At 45.4% G+C, this 23,383-nt stretch overlaps 1 protein-coding gene across 1 annotated transcript in view; it reads right to left on the bottom strand.

The window, feature by feature from the left end:
- The window catches only part of LOC130123149 (regulating synaptic membrane exocytosis protein 1-like), a 148,027-nt gene extending 126,688 nt beyond the window's left edge, over positions 1-21,339 (bottom strand). The window contains exons 1-2 of the mRNA XM_056292278.1: positions 21,179-21,339; positions 16,189-16,263 (exon numbers count right to left, since the gene is read on the bottom strand). Of these exons, the coding sequence (XP_056148253.1) occupies positions 16,189-16,263; positions 21,179-21,339 (236 nt within the window). The remainder of the gene's footprint in view (positions 1-16,188; positions 16,264-21,178) is intronic.
- Positions 21,340-23,383: the final 2,044 nt, after the last annotated feature.

Genomic DNA, 23,383 nt, shown 5'->3' with positions numbered 1-23,383 from the left:
CTGAGGCTAGTATCCCCATACTTATACTGATACCGATACTTTAAAAAGTCTTCTTATGGATACAAAAGCAGGAAATATTTGTGATTTCTAGAGTGAAAACTGGTAAATGCAGACACCAAAAAGTTTTACCTGAAAGCCTTGACATTAGTATTATATAAACTACCAAACATCAGACTTCTCTATTTTGTTTTTAATTTTAAAAACAACAACAGTGTCATGCCACTGCCTTTGGCGGTGCGGAGTAAGATGGCGGAAGGAGGAAAGGTAGTCCCTATCCTAAACAACAATTAAATAAAAAATTTAAAAATAAATAACGCACAAAACAGGTCTGTATGCATGGATGGATGGAGATATACACACACACACACACACACACACACATATATATATCTATATATATATATATATAGATATATATATCCATCCATCCATCCATCCATCCATCCATCCATCCATCCATCCATTTTCCGAAACGCTTATCCTGTTCCCAGGGTCGCGGGGATACTGGAGCCTATCCTAGCAATCATTGGGTGGCAGGTGGGGAAACACCCTGGACAGGCCGCCAGGCCATCACAGGGTATACATACACACACACACACCCACACACATTCATACCTAGGGACAATTTAGTATGGCCGATTCACCTGACCTACATGTCTTTGGACTATGGGAGGAAACCGCAGCCCCCGAAGGAAACCCATGGGGAGAACATGCGAACTCTACACAGGATGACCCGGGACAACCCCCAACGTTGGACTACCCCGGGGCTCAAACCCAGGACCTTCTTACTGTGAGGCAACCGCGCCAGTCACTGCGCCACCGTGCCGCCCTATATATATATATATACACACATATTCAAATCACTAGTTAAAGACAGTACCTGGCATCAATTTTTTAATATGAGGATTGATTCCCAGAACTTAACCCCCAGGATCCAAGTATCGATACTTTGGTATCGATCCACCCATCCCTAGGCTAAAGTACCAAATCAAATCAAATCAATTTTATTTGTATAGCCCAATATAACAAATTACAAATTTGCCTCAGTGGGCTTAACAGCAACACAACATCCTGTCCTTAGACCTCTCATCGGATAAGGAACAACTCCCTACAATATATATATATATATATACATACACACACCACACTTCACCTAAATAGTCAAAAGTCCCGCTGCTAAGCAAGACAAGCTAAAACCAAAGTAAGATGCTCTCAAGCCTCTTTGCTTTAGTTAGAAGTCCAGCAGCAGTTTTCTGGATAAGCTGAAGCCTCTCACCAGACTTTTGGGGAAGGCCCATAAAAAGGACTGAAGTAGTCCAATTTACATATAATAAATGTTACTTCATGTCCTCTGATCAAATTACCTCAAAATCTCCATTCCTTAATCCCCAATCAGGTTGGACTCTGCAGTCAAAAGAAGAAGCTGCAGTTTGGTGGTGCTGAGCAATTAGCTGTAATTGTGTTTAATGTTCAGCTGTAAAACATTGAAACTCGCGTAGCGTTTGTTTGTTATATTTTTCTGAGCTCGATGCTAAAGAAGAAAATGACACACGGTGCATATTGCTGACTTTGAGCAAATCAATACGCCTTGCAGCATCTAACCTGCTGGAAAATGTAGTTCCAAAAATGAGATACTCAACACAGTTCAGTGCCGCAACAACGACAATGACCATCATCCATTGCACACACTGGCGTTTTCCAATTTCCACAAAGCACTAACAGAAGAGGAGAGACGGCAGGAGGTAACAGACGTGTCGGTGGAGGGAGAGGAGGAGAAAGGCCAGCATCGGTGTTGATGTTACAGTTGAAATCTGTAATCCACAAGCAAACCAGTCATCCCACCACTGGAAGCAAAACATTGGGGTTGGATTTTGTTTTTATTTTATTCTGAAATTGACTGAGTGTGCTCTTAGCAACAGACAGGACGTGTCAACTGCTAACTAAACCCGAATTTTTAATTCATTTTGATGCTGGTAAAAAATAAAAAATAAAATTGCATTCACAAAAATTTGTAAATATTGGCTAAAATTGATGGTATTTGGACCTTTAAAATGTCACTTTAAGTTAAGTGGTTGAGGACATTTCATACGAAGGCATATGAGTTTAAATACTTGGGGTCAACTGTACAAAGTAACTGGGAGTGTAGGAAAGAGGTGAAGAATGAGTGCAGGAAGGGTGGAGTGGGTGGAGAAGAGTGTCAGGAGTGATTTGTGACAGAAGGGTATCAGCAAGAGTAAAAGGGAAGGTTTACAAAACAGTTGTGAGACCAGCTATGTTGTATGTTCTGGAGACAGTGGCACTGATGAAAGGACAGGAGGTGGAGCTGGAGGTGGCAGAGTTGAAGATGTTAAGATTTTCATTGGGAGTGATGAAGAAGGACAGGATTAAGAACGATTATATTAGAAGGACAGCTCAGGTTGGACGGTTTGGAGACAAAGCAAGAGAGACAAGCTTGAGATGGTTTGGACATGTGTGGAGGAGAGATGCTGCGTATATCGGGAGAAGGATGCTGAACATGGAGCTGCCAGGGAAGAGGAAAAGAAGAAGGCCAAAGAGGAGGTTTATGGATGTGGTGAGAGAGGACATGCAGGTGGCTGGCCTGACAGAGGAAGATGCAGAGGACAGGAAGAGATGGAAACAGATGATCTGCTGTGGCGACCCCTAATGGGAACAGCAGTAGTAGTAGTTGTAGTAGTAGTAGTAGTAGTAGTAGTAGTAGGTTGAGGACATTTCAAAACATTTTACTGGTCAAAATAAATAAAAATTATCATAATAGAAATCAATATTTACTTCCAAAATCAGATTGAATTGGGGAAAAAAACCCAACAAAATACTATTGCTCAGCACTACAGTTCAGTTAGGTTATTGTGTTGAAATTAGGTCCAGCGTAGATAAATGTCATGTCCAACAAAACAGAATACAGGTTCCCCTGATGTGTGGTAAAAAATCTCCTCAGCACCTCCACTTAAGGTTCTGACGTAGTTAGTGATCTGACACAATATCAGCCAAGCAGCAATACAGTACATGTCGTGGCTTGAGCAATATTAAACTGTCCACTTCTTCTGCACCCAGAGACAAAACTCAGTCCATTTAATCCAACATAACTGGGTCTCCTTATGTTTTAGAAAACATAATGAACAATTTGGTTAGTTGGTACATGTGGTTTTGGGACAGGACCAAACTCTGGAAGGCCGTCCTGGTTGAAGGTAAGTTAAGACTTGATCCTCGGGCCCTCAGTATACCACATGTGCACCATGTGTTAAAACTCAATAAGGGCAGAACAACAGCCTGGGGATGTCCATTGATTATTGGCCATGTATCCCAACCCACACTGGACTGAACGGACTAACATTAGTCTGGGGCTAATGGGACGGCACACACAGGTTTGCACAGTCACCTGCAAGGCATTTAAGTCATCTCCATTCAAGACGGCAAGGATGTTCAAGAGCCCAGAGAATCTAGGCACTGAAGTTCAGTTGGTTCTATTTCAAGGTTCTGCCTCCTGCTGATAAGCCTTTAATTGTGGTTATCCTTAATTTCTTCCATAGTCTGTTTTCAATCTACTTCATAGGCACTGATTTATGTTTATGCCCGTGGGTGCCCAGATTAAGTGAATACGACCAACGTGATGATTGTCACAAAGTCACTTTTATTGCGCTTGCGTTAATAATTACCGTGATGTAGGCTTACTAGGCTGCTGTCATCTGTCAGACATAGACGCAAACCGCAACGAAATGCGACACTGCTCTGCTATAAATTATAACACCATACCAGCACACATGGTGCCTTTATGCTTACTGGGGCTTAAGCCCCCGGACCCCGGGCTCCAACCAAGGACCAGGGGCCTCATGAGGCATATTTTCTCAGGCGGGAAGTTGGAGTATTTTAACTCGCTAGGTGATGCGCTTTTACACGTAAAAATGAATCGAACTGGGCTTGGTTACAAGGCGGGATGTCTGAGCATGTTAAGTCGCTGTACGCAGTTTTCACACTTACAAAACGAATACAATCGTGTTCGTTAACAAGGTGGGATGTTGGAGCATGTTAACACGCTTGGTGATGCGCTTTTACGCATTCAAAATGAACAGAACAAGGATTCTTTACAAGGCAGGATGTTGGTACATGTTACCCGCTTAGTGATGCGCTTTCCGTATAAAAACTGAATAGAAATGGGATGGTTTACAAGCCGGGATGTCGGATTATTTTAACCAGCCTGATGAATCAGTTTCATGCATAAAAATGAATTGAACTGGGCTTGTTTATAAGGCAGGATTTCGGACAATGTTAACACGCTTGTTGATGCAGTGTAACAAGTACAAAATGAATCGAACCAGGATGGTTTAAAAGTCAGGATGTTCGGGCATTTGGGGGGGGGGGGCTTTTCCTCCCCAATTGTACTTGGCCAATTACCCTATTTTCCGAGTCATCCCAGTCGCTGTTCCACCCCCTCTGCCAATCCGGGGAGGGCTGCAGACGACCACATACCTGCTCCGATACATGTGGAGTCACGAGCCGCTTCTTTTCACCTGACTGTGAGGAGTTTCGCCAGGGGGACGTAGCGCATGGGAGGAACACACTATTCCCCCCAGTTCCCCCTCCTCCCCCAAACAGGCACCCCAACTGACCAGAGGAGGCGCTACTGCAGCGACCAGGACACATACCCACATCCGGCCTCCCACCAGCGCACACGGCCAATCGTGTCTGTAGGGACGCCCGACCAAGCCGAAGGTAACATGGGGATTCGAACCAGTGACCACCGTGAGGATGTCGGAACATTTTAACCAGCTTGGTGATACAGCTTCATGCGTGAATTGAACTGGGCTTGTTTACAAGGTGGGATGTCGGAGCATGTTAAAATGCTTGGTAATGCGCTATTACGCACAGAACAAGAGGGTTCTTTATGGGGGGCTGCAAAACGTCCGTAGCCCCAGGGCCTTATGTAATGTTAAGGCGCCTATGCCAGCACAATCTTGAGGGGGTTAGTATTTACATACACATTGGCCACAACATAACACTATGCCGCTCAGGTGTATAATAGTACAACAGAGAGTAACACCTAAGCAAAAGCTACACATATGAATACCATAACTTGGTATTCATCATGCAGTATTTACATTCACATTAGCCACATTCACAACCTAACACTGCGCCGTGTGTGCAATCTTTCAGTACAACCAAGAGCAATAGCTACGCAAACAAGTTAAGCATGAATACAGTAATTATCCACATCTATTTGCAAAACACATTTTGACACATGACATACCTAACCTAAACAGAAGCTTACTGTAAAGAAAGAAAAAGAACTGACTCACACTCACCATTGGCTACAGGCTATTTCCAAAGGAGGGCGGACCGTTTCTTCTCACAGCAGTCCACCCATTGCATCCAGGTTTCTGCTCCTTGCACTGTTTTTGTAACAGTTCAATAACGCAAAGTGGTTAAGTCTCAACTAGCTACATGATGCAGCGTTGGTTTAGCCAACTCTAACGTTACACTGGCAGTTAGCTATGTGACTACACTACTTAACTTACACACGCACAGAGCTGCAACAATTTTAATTAGATAAACACGATTCATAGTTAAAACATTCACCAATAATTATAGGCTTAATAATAGAATAAATAGATGCAGTTTTTTTTAAGATGGTGTTTTTATTTATTTATATATTCATTCATTCATTTATTTTCAGTCGGTGCTCGAGCATCAAAGCACCCCAATGGGATCGGTGCCTATATTTGGAAGAGACTTGCAGCCTGTTGCACCAAGTATGCATATGTTAGACCTTAAATTAGGGTGTAATATTCACACGAAAGCTAACATTGTAACTGGGTAGTTTTAAAATAGTCATATCTTTGTCCAATTGCACCGCCGATAATTAAGTTATGTTTTTATTAAATAGATTGTAAACTGCCCCTAAATCAAACCATTGCCACTCGTGACATTTTCATCTTTGGACCAACAGCGTGTGTTATTAAAAAAAAAAAATTGTCCAAGTGCAATGGCACGCCATGCTAAAATTACTGGTCACCCCGCTGCCCCCCCACTCCCAACTGACAAGTCCCAGAAATCCTAATCCCTTTTTTTTTATTATTATTTTGAGATAAAACTATGGAACTGGAATGCCATGTTGGTTATTATTAAATTACACAAATCACTGAAATTATAAAAGTAAAATAAATTGAGTATGTAATCTGATGTGTGGTGTTTTGTAATTGCATCAGAACCTTAGGTCAGACATTTTTGCGTCAATCCATCCATCCATCCATTACACAAACCGCTTATCCTGCTCTCAGGGTCGCGGGGACACTGGAGCCTATCCCAGCAGCCATTGGGGGGCAGGCGAGGAGACACAGGCCATCACAGGGCTATTTTTTTATTCATTTATATTTTTGCATCCATAATTAATTATTTTATTCTATAGAGGACATATACACCTAGAATTATAGCTACTTATAGAATTTTTGGTCACATAGAATCTTGACATGTGAAATACAATTTCTGTTCAAGGATATGATTCAGAGAATGAAATACGATGTGCTGGACATAAATGAAACCTTTGCTATCAGCTAATAACTTGTATGTTTAAGCAACCCACACCCTTGATTTATTGGTGGTGATGCATTCACTAATAAATGATTCCTTGGCTGATCTCATGTAAATATCATAATTTGATATTTCACAATGAGATCAGCCAAGGAATTAAACAAATGCAATTTATCATACTCTCTAGTGTCTTTTCCCTTGCGTACCCTGAAATTCCTGTATGCTGTATAGCCTTTTTAGTGTGCCACCCCAAGATTTTTTCCTGGCCCCATCTGCTCCCCACTAAATATTTTCTGCAGGCACCACTGTTCAAGTGAAGTAAAAATGTCTAAACGTCGGTTGTCTAACTGTCACACAGAACGAATACATAAACTTGGATTGGAAATCTTAACACTGAGACCTGGAGAAAGAAGACTGAAACAGAAGCAAAACTCATAGCACAATGTCATTGTTAATGGGGCTGCTGATTGGGGCTCATCAACAAAACATCAGAAAAGTGACGTCAGGCGTTGTCCACTCAACTGTCCTCCAGCATGTCTTCCCCAATTTTTCTATTCATCCCACCATTTAAATGGTCCCTTTAAAAACGACTTTACATCTACTAAGGGCAAGGTGTAGATTTTAAATGTACGTTGTCAGTACCTTGGTGGTGAAACTGGGCGCAACAGGCAGCCGATCCTGAATGTGCGGAGAACGTCACGCTCGGGACGGAATCCCAACGGTCGCACAGAGGAACACCGGCAAGATTCTCCCGCGGCGCGTCCGCGTTTTGGAGAAAGAAGACCGATATCAAACCTGACACGGTAATACCGAGCCTCGTATTAATCCGTATTAAACATTCAATTAAACCTTGTTCCACGTTAGCTAATATTTAGCGGGCGGCTACGGTTTGTTCTTCAACGCTCAGAACGCAACTTCCTTCCGCTCCTCCTTCTTCTTTTTATTTTGTGGCGGGCTTAAATCGTTTCCTGCGGAAGCTTCGTTCAATTTGAATACTTGGCGGAACTGGCGGCTCCTAGCGGAACCAATAAAAAGCAGGCATACCCAGGAGACGTCACAGAAGCAGAACGCAAACGCACTGACTGGCTGCTGCACCGGAAGTGCCCGGAGAAGATCACGGATAACGGCTTTAACCAGTCCGGTCATTTTAATTCCTCTACAGTTCGGTCTTTTAATTATTTTCAAAATGTTCTTTTTATTTCATTCCATTTTTATCTTTTATTTTCTTTTTACTTGTTCGTCTTATTCTGTAACTCTTAACTAATGTCTTTTAAGCCTTACACAAAGCGTTTTGAATTGCCTTTGTGTGTATGAAATGTGCTCGTGTGCTCTACAAGTAAACTTGTCTTGACTAATATCCGTCTCCATTTACAGTTGAGAGTGAAAAAGGAAGACAACGGGGGGGAGGGGGGCGTATGATGATGAAGGACAAACTCAAAAGAGTGTGTTAGAAAAGACTCCGGTCTGTAAATAATACACATACCTCCATGGAACACACACACACACACACACACACACATTAGGTATATAATTAGACAGCTACCTGAGGAAGACTGCTTTAGTATTATTTTCAGAGGACATGATGGACAGCTTTCAAAGATACAGAAAAAGAAAATGTGAAAGATAGAAAACTAGATTAACTGAGAGAGAGAGAGAGAGAGAGAGAGCATTAGAGAGAGAGAGAGAGAGAGAGAGAGAAAAGAAGGCCAGAGGATCAGTCTTGGAGAAGAGAAAAGAGACGGGGGTACAGAGAGAGAGAGAGATAGAGAGACAGATGGAGAGAGCACCAGAGCCAACAGCAGAGATAAGTGGGTAGTGTGCTCCCCAGACAGAGCTCCATATGGCCAGGCAATGGCATGCACAGCACAGCCAGGCATCTACAAGACACACACACATACACACACACATACACACACAAACAAAATAACACTTAAACACACATACATGCACAACATGATAATACAAAAGACTCAAACACACATGACACACAAGAACAAATTAACATACATACAACATAATAACGGTCAAAATCCGACACACCCAACCACACACATACACAACATAATAACACAGATATGCACACAAAATGACACACACACACATACACACAAAACGTGTATTTTGTGCATTTATACTCATACACACATTCCCGTGGGACCACATACATACACATACATGATCATGATAAAAGGCACGTTCATGAGCACATGTACAGAAACCAAAACATGAAAACAAACACACACACAAACACTGTACACAAACCCACGTGATCATCATTACTTGTTATATGGTAACACATGTACTCCATGCTACTCACACAAATAAGTGCCTGGCAAAACATTCTGCATATTCTACTGTCTAATTATGAGGCTTCGCTGGCCGTGGAAAGATTTTAACCACCAAATTCACGTTACGCACCTTAAAATTCCACCTGACACTGAACAGTCAAAATTTCAGCCACAAAAAGGGCAGTAGTGAAATTTGCTACCAAAAAAAAGGGGGGGGTGGGTTTGGGTTCATTTTGACCTTTGACCTCATTCTACCCTCTAGTGTTCAAGTCTCGGGGGGCTCAGTCCCAGACTGTGACGGCTGTAACTCGCTTTTTACACCGAGGACCGTTTGATTTATTTGTTGTTCGTTTGTTTTAGACACACGGGACTTATTTATAGAACAACTTCCAACATTAGCATTTTAAATCTTTCTCTCTCTCTGTCTATCTCCCTCCCTCCCTTTCTCTCTCTCTGTCTATCTCCCTCCCTCTCTCTCTCTCTCTCTCTCTATCTCCCTCTCTCTCTCTCTCTTTCTTGCTTAAAAACGGACTCTTTAACAATGAATTACACCAGGGGGACCACATTAATCGAGAAAAAAAAAAGATATTCGTAGGAGAAGCATTTTAATATATGCGATCAAAACTTTTTTCAGAGGCAAATCTGAGAGAAGTGCATTATACATTATACATAAATTATGTAGGTTTCAGGTTTAGAACAAGATTTAGTTTCAGTGTCTCTGCAGAGTCTTAAAGTACACCTGGTGTAGGGTTACCCTGTCTTACATGACAAGCCGTGATGTTTATTAAGGCCATTCATCTCACAGAAATAACCAAGTAGTATATGAGTAAAACAGATGTAATTGAAGTATGATGACTTGTATTTACTATAAAATTTCTGAGTGAAATAATGTGACGTTAAATATGATTCACATCAAACACTGTGGGGTAAATTCTCACAGTGTTTTGAATCCTTTGTCACACGAGGATAAACAGTGATTGTCTGTTAAACCTGATGTAAGGTGCATATTGAGTGTGTATTTGTACCACGGTGATGCTGCACGGCAGGACGATATTACCACTCAGCACAGTTCAGTTGTTAAGTTACTCGTGAATGTGTGTGTACTGCATGGCGTGTAAAACCTGGTATTTTCTAATACAGATAAAAGCACCGAGCTGTAGCTTCTCTGCGTTTTTCCATTTCAAAATGACAACTCTGACGGGGGGAATCTGCTACTTTTTAATGTATCCATTTTCTGTTTGTGAATGTGTCTTAATCCAAAAGCACTTTTAAATCATCTTTATATTGTATCTTTTTTTTAATCATGCTTTAATTTTGTCTTGTTCTGCAAACCCCTTGACGCTGCACTACCCGTATGAAAGGTGCAGCAGTATAGAAATGACATTTGTTGCTATTTTCATCATTATTATTGTTATTATTATTGCTTTGTGTCTGGTTAGGAATTGTGTCGAGGTCTCCGTGCCGGAGAAGAGAGGCTCATGGGAAGCGTAGGATAACCGCCAAACCCCGGAGGGAGATGAGGAAGTAACACTTGGCCAATGCAATGCCTTGCTGGGGTTCCCGCCGCGTCGCCGGGCCCTCGCCATGGCAACCTGCTATCAGGAGACACCTGGCCAATCACAGTGGGCGATGCGCGGTGTAAACATCCTTACATTACGGGATATGATGTGTGTTCATACGATAACACACATTTGTATGGCTGTCCCCAGGTTCTGTTCTTCTACTGAGGAGAGAGACTCTGTTTGGCAACCCAATAGTGTGTGCGTGCGTGTGTGTGTGCGTGCGTGCGTGTGCGTGTGTGTGTGTGTGTCCCGGTCTTTGCCAATTTACTATGAATAATATCCAAATGGGCAGTGGCTTTTTGCCTGCAGTTGGATGTTGTGGTATGTTGTGGTAGAGATGGAATATTGTGGAGCATTAAAACACGTGATGATGAACAGACGGCGCTCTACAGTATCAGCGGCTCGGCGTGATGCACCACAAATGGGCGGGATTGTGTAACGGCCGGGATTTGTTTAATGTCGTAGAGGGGAACAAATTGTGGAATTCCTCCGGGAAGCAGATGGGCTCCAAATGACTTCCACTATAATCCCCCTGCACACACACTTAGACGCACTGGCAAACACACACACACCCACACACAAACAACACACACACACACACACACACACACACACACACACACACACACACACAAACTCACGCAAACACACAAACATATAATAGTGTGTAAGTAATCTTTATCCTACAATAATGGTACAGCGGGGAGAAATCACAACTGGCCACTTTGAAGGCAAACGTATGGAAATACATGTCAACAATCTGAACAAGCCAGGGGGCGTCCAGCTTCCTTTGCCTTCCAACACATCCCCGTGTTACCTCCGGCTTGGTCGGCCGTCCCTACAGACACAATTGGCCGTGTCTGCGAGTGGGAAGCCGGATGTGTGTATGTGTCCTGGTCGCTGCACTAGCGCCTCCTCTGGTCGGTCGGGGCGCCTGTTCAGGGGGAGGGAGAACTGGGGGGGGGGGGGAATAGCGTGATCCTCCCACGCCACATCCCCCTGGTGAAACTCCTCACTGTCAGGTGAAGAGAAGCGGCTGGTGACTCCACATGTATGGGAGGAGGCATGTGGTAGTCTGCAGCCCTCCCCGGATCGGCAGAGGGGGTGGAGCAGCGACCGGGACGGCTCGGAAGGGTGGGGTAATTGGCCAAGTACAATTGGGAGGAAAAAGGGGGAAACATCCAAAAAAATAATAATAATAATAATCTGAACGAGCCAATGAGGACAGAGATGTTTGTATGGCGTCAAAGAGCAACAAGACCAAAAGTGTATTTGTTTCTGTCCTGTCGATGGATCACATCTGAGGCAACAACAAACATTTGTCACGTTCAAATAACTTGGGTTTTGCATAGACACGCTGGTGGAAAAAGTAAAGCAGTCGCCGAGCTAAATCATCCTGAGGCCCTGGCCCCCTATCGTACGTTAGAGAAACCAAAAGCTGAATGAATCATCACCGGGAGAGATCCCAACAGTTTTCAGATGTTCATTTTCCAGGCTGACGGAGAATATCGCTGAATGAATGAAAGGTCGATTCTGCCCATTCACATCTCTTCACATTGAGAGCTATCAGGTCAGCTGACGTTGAAGGCCAATGCGCTAAACGTGGGTCACGTCGCCGCTGTACCAAAGTGGAAATAAAGGTTTAAGAGTTCAAAACTTTTTTTTTATTCAAGAGAAGAGACGTGCATCAGGTACAGAAGTGGAGATTTACAGATATGGCAACATGAATCCTGCTTCCTTCTCTATCAAATATCTGTTCATTAGATTTCTTGAAAAGCGGTGGTGAAACACAAAACTAAGTTTACGTGAGTTTTTTTTTTTGGGGGGGGGGGTTTACCCCTTTTTCTCCCCAATTGTATCCGGCCAATTACCCCACTCTTCCGAGCCGTCCCGGTCGCTACTCCACCCCCTCTGCCGATCCAGGCAGGGCTGCAGACTACCACATGCCTCCTCCGATACATGTGGAGTCACCAGCCGCTTCTTTTCACCTGACAGTGAGGAGTTTCGCCAGGGGGACGTAGCGCGTGGGAGGATTATGCTATTGCCCCCAGTCCCCCCAAACAGGCGCCCCAACCGACCAGAGAAGGCGCTAGTGAAGCGACCAGGACACATGCCCACATCCGGCTTCCCACCCACAGACACAGCCAATTGTGTCTGTAGGGATGCCCGACCACGCCAGAGGTAACACGGGGATTCGAACCGGCGATCCCCATATTGGTAGGCAATGGGATAGACCTCTACGCTACCCGGATGCCCCAGTTTGTGTGAGATTTTTCCAAACCTGCAGTTCAAGCCATTGCAGAAGTCCGCTCACTCTGATTGCTCCACTAGCAGCTGATGTTGAGGGCGATGTGTTCCCCATGCATCAGTACTGTACATGATAGTAACCGATATAGTCCTGCCATGTTCCCTATATTTATTCTGTATTCATAAAGCAGAGTTTTTCAATTAATTCCTTTTCTAGCAGTGCAGATCGTTGCTTATCTTATTTCATTAAGTTTGCTTCTGTTATTGGAAAACCGCATTGAATTGCAAACTTTTGCAAAACTTCCTCTTCATACTAAATCATTGTGCTAACCCCCATCAGGAGGAAGTGCCGGTACAATACCTACAATACAATACCTACAATGGCTACCGCTGTGCACAATGCTTATGCATGTACTCATATTATGGGGATTTCTACAATGGTTAACTTTGTGCAAGTGGTTTAAAAAATATGGGTTGTGTTTAACTAGTAGGTCCCGGCTGGAGACCCAGTGGGTTCTGGGATGAAAACTACTGAAAAGGTGAAGTAAAGCAAATACTTCCCCAGTTAAATCAGTTGTGAATGGACAAGATTGAAATGCATTATTTTGGAAATATATGTTTGTAATTCTGATCACTAAAACTTCCTCTGCCGGTAACTTTGCGGCTCTCGTGGAAAATAACACCTCATGTGGTGAGATGGATCGTGAGAAAGTTGTGGAGCAGCCGTTGGACTGAAATGGAGACAGACTAAGTTATCTGCAAATACATTTACAACAGCTGTACTTTCTGATAAGTGAGGTGAAGATACTGAGAATGGAGCGTTATTCCAATCTATTCATAATACCGTAATATCTCAACTGCCTTTCAAGAGTATGACGCCGCTACAACAACATGAATCACATGCATTTAGCTTATTAAGACCAAGCATGAAGCAGCCAACTCATAAAGGGATGAGACCAGAACAATGTACCGCTCACAAGTTATTGCTACCCAGCAAACAGACCCAATAAAGTATGACATGTATGTTCTGGTGCCATATTTCTCTGGTATATCGGGTCATAAAAGTCAACATGATATTCCAAGTTATACTGGATAGATAAATGGAATCAAATCACACAACACGCACACACACCAACGAACACACAAAAACACACTGGTACTGATTCCATCAGACAAGCAGCTTGGCAAGAGACCTGAGCAAACTGTGCCTGACAAGCATCTGAGTCCACTGGAAGGCTGCAAATCCACTGAGGAAGACCATGCTATCCAGTCGGTAATGACTCAACAGCTTTAGACTGGACTTATCGGGCGGATCACGTCCATCTTTACTTCGGAATGTGGCATGCTGAGGCATCTTAGCAGCCCCCACATCCTTACCCTGGCCCTAACCACACCAAACCCAACCTTAACAGACAGGCACTTTATGATGTCATTGTACATACATGCAACAAAGTTCATTCTCTGCATTTAACCCATCGTATTGTATAGCAGCAGTGGGCAGCTGCAGCACCCAGGGACCACCTCCAGTTCTTCTTTCCACTGCCTTGCTCAGGGGCACAAACAGGCGTACTAACCCTAACATGCACGTCTTTTTGATGGCGGGAGGAAATCGGAGCACTCGGAGGAAACCCACGCCAACACGGGGAGAACATGCAAGCTCCACACAGAAAGGACCTGGGACGGCCTGGGGTTCGAACCCAGGACCTTCTTGCTGTGAGGTGAGAGCGCTAACCACTGGGCCACCGTGCCGCCCAACTCTAATTTAATAGTATAAAAGCAGATGATCAGAGCAGATGTCCTCCGAAACATCCACATTCATCGATATGTTGAAATGCATCATATTCACGTGACAGAACATGATTTGATATGTTGACACGTAGTCTTGCGAGGTCAGACGTGTGTACGTGTAATCTCATCACGAAGTGGCGTAATCACGTCTGCACCCATGACAAAGGTCAACCTACATTGTACGTGACAGTCCATCCCAACGTTGGCAGTCATCGTCTTTTGAAAAGTGCAAATGCACATAATACGAACATTTATAGACATCCTTCTGTGTGAGCGTTTCCTCAATAAGCTACAAAGCTACGTATAAGGGATTTTTTTATGACTTTATTAATCACCATGGGAACATTATGCTCTGCATTTAACCCATCCTAGCTGTGTAGCTAGGAGAAGTGGGCAGCCACCGTGCAGCACCCAGGGACCAACTCCAGTTCAACTTGCCATGCCTTGGTCAGGGGCACAGACCAAGGTATTAACCCTAACATGCATGTCTTTTAATGGTGGAGGAAACTGCAGCACCCAGAGAAAACCCACCGCAGACACGGGGAGAACATGCGAACTCCATATAGAGGATGACCTGGGATGACCCCCCAAGGTTGGACAACCCCACAGGGTTCAAACCTAGGACCTTCTTGCTGTGAGGCGACAGCGCTAACCACTGGACCACCATGCCACCCATCTGTACATCCGAAACTATATATAAGGTATCTATCTATCTATCTATCTATCTATCTATCTATCTATCTATCTATCTATCTATCTATCTATCTGTACATCCATCAGCATCCATGTCAGTTTAAATCAGCCTGGAAACAGTACAGCTTGGTAGCAGAATTGAAAAGCAGCAAGTTAAGACCTACATGCAGTGATGAGCTCTGTCAAACAACAAGCTAACGACAGTAAAACAGGGGCCATGCTAGTCTCACATTTAGCCCCAACAGGTACGGTAGATGGTGTGCACAGTGGGACCAAACCACTGGAGTCGACCTGCTTTTACTGGTGACTTCAGCAACCATAAAAGATGAACATGGTGAATTACAAAAGACTTTCACCTTTTGCTGAATTGCCCATTAGAAGTCTCACAGATAAAACTTTGTAAGCAGCTAATTTCCTCTTCCTGAGAATACACACCTGTACTTCTTTCTTTATGTCTGAAATTGTGACACTACATGTCAACATATCAAATCACATGATATATATATATAAATATAAAATCCAGTGAGCAAATGCTTTATGAGACAGTACAAGCCTGTTTCATGCCATAAGCAATCATCAGCTAAGTGACCTGGGATGACCCCCAAGGTTGGACAGCCCGGAGGCTTGAACCCAGGACCTTCTTGCTGTAAGGCAACAGCACTAACCACTGCGCCACCGTGCCAGGAATGGAATACGATCCAGAATATACTCCAGAAAGGGAATATGATCCATTTTAACATATTGATGAAGGAGAATGTAGTTGAGGACTTCTGCTGTGAACGCTATTAGATCAGAGATGGTTAAGTGTACGTATGGGTTTAAGAGGGTTATGGCTCTGGGAGGCCGGTTGTCAAACGTCATAATCCATGCTGAGCTTAAATCAGGGTTTAAAGTACCAACTCATCTAAACATTGGCCATCGTGGTATTTTGGCCGCTGCGAAAAAAATTGTACTTGACTGGAAGTGAAACCAACACCCATTTCTAATTTGGGTTTCCCCGCGTCCCACTGACTGTACAGTACGTCGAGTATCGGGAGGCTGATGGCTGTGGAGGGATGGACGCTCACCTGACGTCGTTTTGCTGTGAAGGCTTCTTCTGCCCAACCAGGTTCACCATTCTCGCTTGAATAGGCTTCTCTTCTCTGAAACACACATGATCAGGAGAAACACTTTACATCCTCATCACAACGTGTCTGAAACGTCCAGCGTGCATGCGTCAGGAATCAGGAACACTTCGTCGTTTCACCTCATGCACTTGTGTACACGAAAGGAAACGAAAAGGCCGTTTCCCCACAGTCCACAGCAGGGCAATACAAAGACAAAAACACATCCAAGAACTACAAGAACACACGTATCCAAACTAACACATATATCAAAACTAAACAACAACAAAAATCACTGTCCAAGGGAATGAACGCCAGCCAGGATGAATGTCGGAACCGCCGCTCTGCATGGGCTAGCAGTTAGCTTAGCCCGCCCCGCCGTGGACGAAGCAGACCCAGCTCCCCCAGCCAGACACCCTCAGCACACCTCCCCGCACTCCTCACGACGACATCAAAAACACCAGTGAACGCCAGGTGGGGCCCTCGCCAGACCGCCCTCGGTATTAGAGCTGCCGGTCTGCATGGGCTAGCAGTTAGCTTAGCCTGCCCCCGCTCTCCCAGCCATCAAACAAAGACAAAACTTAGACGTGGACAGACACTGCATGGACGGCACTGGGTGAGGCCGCCGCATTTGTGAATTCGCGCCTCCATCTTCCCACACCGGCATTGGGTGAGGCTGCTGCAAACATGAATTCGCGCAGCCATCTTCCCACACCGGAAGGAAGCACGCCGGAAGGAAGTCAATCGTGGAATTTTTTGATTTTGATTTTGAGATACATTATTGATCCCCGCAGAGAAATTACGCTCTGCATTGAACCCATCCTAGCTGTGTAGCTAGGAGCAGTGGGCAGCTGCCGTACAGTACCCGGGGACCAACTCCAGCTCGTCTTGCCATGCATTGGTTAGGGGCACAGACCTATTAACCTATCATTATTATCATTATTATTATGTTAGTATTAACCCTAACATGCATGTCTTCTTTTTTTTTGATGGAGGGGGAAACCGGAGCACCATGAGGAAACCCACCGCAGACAAGGGGAGAACATGCAAACTCCGCACTGAGGACGACCTGGGATGACCCCCAAGGTTGGACAACCCCGGGGTTCGAACCCAGGACCTTCTTGCTGTGAGGTGACAGCACTAACCACTGCACCACCGTGCCGCTAATGAAACCTCTCTTTTACGGATGGGGACGGAGGGCGGTAAAGGTTGGAGAAAGAAATCCTCACCCGACACCAGCACCCGTCTCAACCATAAGACAAACCATAAGACAAGTCTGTTTGTCAGGCTCTCTGTTTCAGGATCCAACAGGAACGGTAATGTTTCTGGTATTCGAGGTAAACTGATGAGTGAGATACACAGCAGCCAGTGGACGAGCTGGATGTGACATTGGTAGGCATTGGTGGAACAAGCCAACACTGCATTTGTTGGTGGTGGATTCTCTGATGCAACATTTTCTTTTCTGGTTATCACCTTCACATTTCATGTGATGAATTTGCACATACCGAGGCCAAATCCAATATATTTCTTCCAATATATTTCTTTTGCTGAGCAGTCTAGACAGGCTGGCTATTATTTCGGCAGTGCCGAATGAAAATGATTGGGGTTGAGGGATGTTAACTTTCTTCTGTGTACGACAGCAAACAGAAAATCCGGCGGTGTTGCAATTATCTGTGTGTTTTTGTTAAATACGGGTCTCTGCACTGCCCTCGTTGTATTGATTTGAGTTGTTGGAGTAGGATACTCGGTCAGATACTCCACGAGTTTTGGCCTTGTATGAGATAACAGTGAGATAACATCCCCAACCACCAGCAACAAAGCAACACAACTAACATGTACGCGACAAGGGATACAGCGAGAGACATGTTGACTGTCTTATATACTTCCTGGTTACAATGTATCAAAGTAGGAACGTGCACTTAAACTGTCTTATTAACTTGCTGGTTACAATATATCAAATTAGAAACGTGCACATAAACTGGAAACTATGCATGCTCCCAAATGCATCTACACACACACACACACACACACACACACACACACACACACACACACACACACACACACACACACACACACACACAGTGTTTGAAGTCGGTGATTTCCATCTTTGCTATTTATATATCTGTGCTTTTTACTGTACATCTAAGATGAGTTCATCCACGCACCTCTGGCTCGGTGTGATTACTAAATGAAACATTTTCATCCAGTTGACGGATTAAACTCACCACTTTAGACATGCGGATAATTTCATACGTTTCTAGTGGGAGTTAATGCACAATGGAAAACGCCGAGTGGTTTATCCGGTGAGTTCTCTGTTGCAGCAGCACAGTGTTACACAGCACGCTGCACGCTAAATGAGTTCTTTAATCACTGTGTGCGCACCAGATAATATGGAAGGATGACATTTGTGGAGCCGCTGAGCTGGTCAGGGGGTCTATTCTCGGGTGCTGAGTTGGTCCTCAGTCGTAAGCTGCGTTTGCATGGAATGGTGGGAATGATGGGGATGTTTGGTGGGAATGTTGTTTCTCATAACCTGTATTCATCCATCGGTATTGTTGAGGCGCAGCGGATCCGTAATCGATGTGGTTCTGCTGCCGAGACGAGGTGACCTATCCCCGCTATCCCTTCATTCTTCTAATGGTGTAAGGCAGGTTTTAAGGTGGCATTCTGCTAAAGCAGTCTTTGTAAATCCTTTAGGGGGGTGTTGCCCCCCCCCAACACACACACACACACGCGCACACCTGTGATTTTAAAAAAAAATCTTGTGTGTGTGTTCATTCTCTCTATATCTGCATCACAACACCACTGCCTGGTCATATAGGGCAGAGAAAGGAAAGGCTGGGATGTGTATTAGCACACCAATTACCCTTTGCAGTCAAGACTGTTTCAGGCAAGCGTATAACATCCACACATCGGCTTGCTATTGCCTCCTGGATGAGTGGGAACGGTATATATCACACATAAACGCAGCGGTTACTGACAGCCTGCCTATTTGCTGCCGATGTAACATGACCACATCGCACCACTTCTGATAATAGATGAGTAAGAAATGACGCACGGCCACTTGAGCCCGCATGGGGGTTTTATATTGGACACTTCCTTCTTTAGATGCAGCGGATCGATGCTCGGTTCCACTGTATGGGCATTCACTCTGCACGGAGGCTTAAAATAGAACAGGGACGTAAAGCTGAGGTGGGTCTCTCTCTCTCTCTCTCTCTCTCTCTCTCTCTCTCTCTCTCTCTCTCTCTCTCTCTCTCTCTCTCTCTCTCTCTCTCTCTCTCTCTCTCTCTCTCTCCCCAGCATCATCAGCCCCGTGCACACCATGTAGGCGAAAACGGGGGGGGGGGGGAACGTGCATGATGATGAGACACGAAACTCCCCCCTTTTTAGCGTCAAATCGGCTCGATCCCGCTGGATCGGAGCGGAGCGTCACGGGCCCACAGTTCACTTCGTTTTTGGTACGTCGGGTCACGACTGAAAACGATCGAAAATCTCCGGACGGAGTCTCGCGGGTTCCTCCGACCCCGCGTTCGCGCGCCGACGGAAAATGTGGAGAAGCGGTGGCGATGATGATGATGATGGTGACGATGATGATGATGATGTGGTGGTGGTTGTAGTGGTGAATAATGAGCCGGTTATCATGCAAAATAGATTACAGACGCCGATTGTACGAAGTTTCATATGTTCACAACAGCTCAATACAGTATATTTAGTTTTCCCTTTATACATATATATGTATATATATATATATATATATATATACACACACACACACACACATATATATATATATATATATATATATATATATATATATATATATATATGTGCAAGAGCTGTGGCCTATATACGGATGAGCGTCTAAACCGCACCCGCCAGCAAGCTGTGCATGTGATGCAGATCCGAGAGATGGGACCCAGATCAAGTCCAGCTTGGACGGGTGCATACATGTATTTACATTTCTTAGAAGAAGAAAAAAAAAACCAAAACGTAACAACTTAGGTTCAATCATCCTCCACAAAGCCTGCAACACCTCCCCCGCCTCCCCCCCCCGCAGCATCTATCAATGGGATATGTGAGAGGAAACAGCGCATGCGCGTGGGCTGCTCGGCTCTACAGAGCATATGTTTAGATAGGCGTTGGAGGCCTGAGCTATGAGTGATGGTGATGGTTGGTGAGATGGGTGCGGTTATAACAAGTTTCTTTTTTTTTTCTTCTTCTCGTGTACAAAGATGTGTAGACTGTGACGCTGACGGGTGCCCCCCCCCCTCCCCCTCGCTCCCGCCTGAACCAAGTTACACCTGCAAGGGGCTGACCCAACAACACACTCAATGAGTCTCTCTCTCTCTCTCTCTCTCTCTCTCTCTCCATCTCTCTCTCTCTCTCTCTCTCTCTCTCTCTCTCTCTCTCTCTCTCTCTCTCTCTCTCTGTGTCACACGCACACGGTCTCTTCTAGGTCTGTCACAACGACTTCAGCCTATATGCTGCTGAAAACGACTTTCAGCAGAATTGGCGCTGCAAATGTGGTGTCGACCGGATCACAGTGCTTGTGCATGACGGGCCCATACACTTACTCATGAACGGTGTGATGAACGTTAGTCCATATGAGGCTGTGTGTAGAAATGCGTGTGCACCGATACCCAAGACTCACATACACGCACAGGCGTGCTCAACACACACACACACACACACACACACACACACACACACACACACACACACACACACACACACACACACACACACACACAGAGCTGTGCTCACACATGCGCTGGGACAGAGGTGCAGGGAGCAGATTTGTCACATATTGGAAGGAGAGAATGGTGGGATGGGCACTATCATCTCCTTCACAGAGCGGAAATGGACCAGGCCCAGACTCTCTCTCACTCTCTCTCACTCTCTCTCTCCCACCCTCTGCCTCTCTCTCTCCATCTGTGTGTGTCTCTCTTACTTTAACATGGCCTCTTCCTTCGCCTCCTCCTCCCGCTGCCGAGCCAGCACAGCCATGATGATCTTCCTCTCCTCCTCCGTCAAATGGCTCAGGTCCGGCTCCGGGATGGCCGGCGCGGCGGGGGGCCGCGGGCCGCCCCGAGGGCCCACCGAGGCGGACATGTTCTCCTCCTACTCCTCCTCCTCCGCTCCTCCGCTCCTCGGATCACGGAGAGAAAACCCGCTGGCGGAGCCCACGGATCACGACATGGCCCACGGACAGCTCGCTGTCTGGAAGTGATGGACGGCTCCCATGGCGGTGGACACCCAGGGCGGCGGCGGCGGCGGCGGCGGCAGAGGCGGCGGTGCTCGTAGCGGTGGTGATTCGGTTCCTGGTTTCCTTTATCGGCTCCTTCTCTTCCCACTGCTCCGCTATCTTCTCCCCCCACCCCCCGCCCGCCCGCCCGCCTCTCCCCTCCACCACCTCCGGTTAAGGGGAGCCCATATCTCCGGCGGATCGGAGGGTCTCTCTTCCTTCAGGCCGGCCGGAGGTTCTTCCTGCGGGTCTCTGTTCTGGTCCTGCTTCGGGGCGAGGCGAGGCGGCAGCTCCTTGATTTCCAGAGCCGCTCCTGCTGCTGCTGCTCCTGCTGCTCCTGCTGCTGCTGATGCTGATGATGCTGATGATGCTCTTGCCGCTGTCAGGGAGACGGAACCGTCAATGGGACCGCAGCCCCTCCGAAGCGTGTGCACCGTTCCTGCGGCGGGAGCGCGCAGCCCTCATTTCAGAATGGGGAGGCTCTCTCTCTCTCGCACCGTATAAGGATGAGGCGCGCACACGCGGTGCTCTCTATCTCTCCTCTTCCTCTCCGTCTTCCTCTCCTCTTCCTCTCACCCACCAATCACTGCACGTTAGAATGACGCGCATCCCCCTCAGAGTCTCTCCTTCCTTCCTCCTTTCCTCTCCTCTCCTCCTCATCCGTCCTCACGCCAGTTCCCAGCCCCCCCCCCCCCCACACACACACACACGTGATTTGCCGTGGTCCTGTATATTCAGATAGGTGCATTATAATGCTCTACGCCTCATCTATGATCAGGGGTAGTCATGACAAACAGCTTAATGATGATAAAAATATTACATTAAAATGTAAAAAAAACCGGTTAGACCTGCAGGCGGATGACTATCAATATCAACAGATTACAACAATATAAAAGTTAAAAATTATTTTTACTTTTGCATTTTTGCAACGTTGTCTACAACCCAAACAGCGACGCGTGGGCTTTGTGAAACACATCGAAACACATCAGCACCTTTCTGTTTCCGTTCTGTCACGTTTGTCCCATTGGCTGCTGGTCCTTGTCTAATTTTAGGCTGAAAATAAAAAATTTTTTTTTAGGATTTTCATCTCCGTCCAGGTTGTCAAACTAAATGTTCAGGGATTCCCAAACAGGACTTATTCTACTGCAAAATAAAAAAAAAATGCAGTTAAAACCTGTTACGTTGTTCATCTTGCAGGAAACTTTGGGGGGGGGGGATTTCTTTACGAGCAATGGGCTTGAATATAAACTTCCATGATAGGCTACATGACCGCTTTCTTCAGAATAGTGATACCTTATAGAACACCATGCAACTTTCGCAAACACCAACAGATGACACAGAAACCAACTATTTAAAATAACGCAGAACAAAACAGGACGCACGTGCAAAAAAAAGAGAGAGAGAGGAAAAGACCCCGACTCCCATGCAAAGCTGCAAATAACAACGTCTTATCCACACGACTTAGAAGAAAAGAAAGAACAGCATCGCATTTTGGAGGAGAAAACGTTTATTTATTTACTTTTGGGGATTCAGACAGGCGTCGTTCGTCTGAACATCAAGAGGGAAATCCCTTTTTGGAGGGTTGCAGAGGAAACCTCGCCTGACGAATACACGAAACACTCATCTAATCTCACTTTATTTTGCTTAGTTGTACATTAAAATCTTATTACGAATGCATAGCCTATCAATATCAATAATATATCAACCAAACTTCATCTCAGTCATACAACCATGTACATTCTGTAGGGGGGTGGGGGGGTGCAGGGAGGTAAATACTGGCCGGTATTGTTCAGCAGAACGGATGAGTCTGCAGAACTGAAGGGCTTAAGCAGCATTAATGAGTAAGGTATAATTAAAGCCTGGTGCTGGCAGGACTCATAACTACTTAAAGACGACCCACAGAAGCAGAGC

The sequence above is a fragment of the Lampris incognitus genome, chromosome 13 (genome assembly GCF_029633865.1).
Source record: "Lampris incognitus isolate fLamInc1 chromosome 13, fLamInc1.hap2, whole genome shotgun sequence".
NCBI classification, from domain to species: Eukaryota; Metazoa; Chordata; class Actinopteri; order Lampriformes; family Lampridae; genus Lampris; species Lampris incognitus.
Note: the sequence above shows the minus strand (reverse complement) of the source record. Positions and strands in the feature narration are given on the sequence as shown.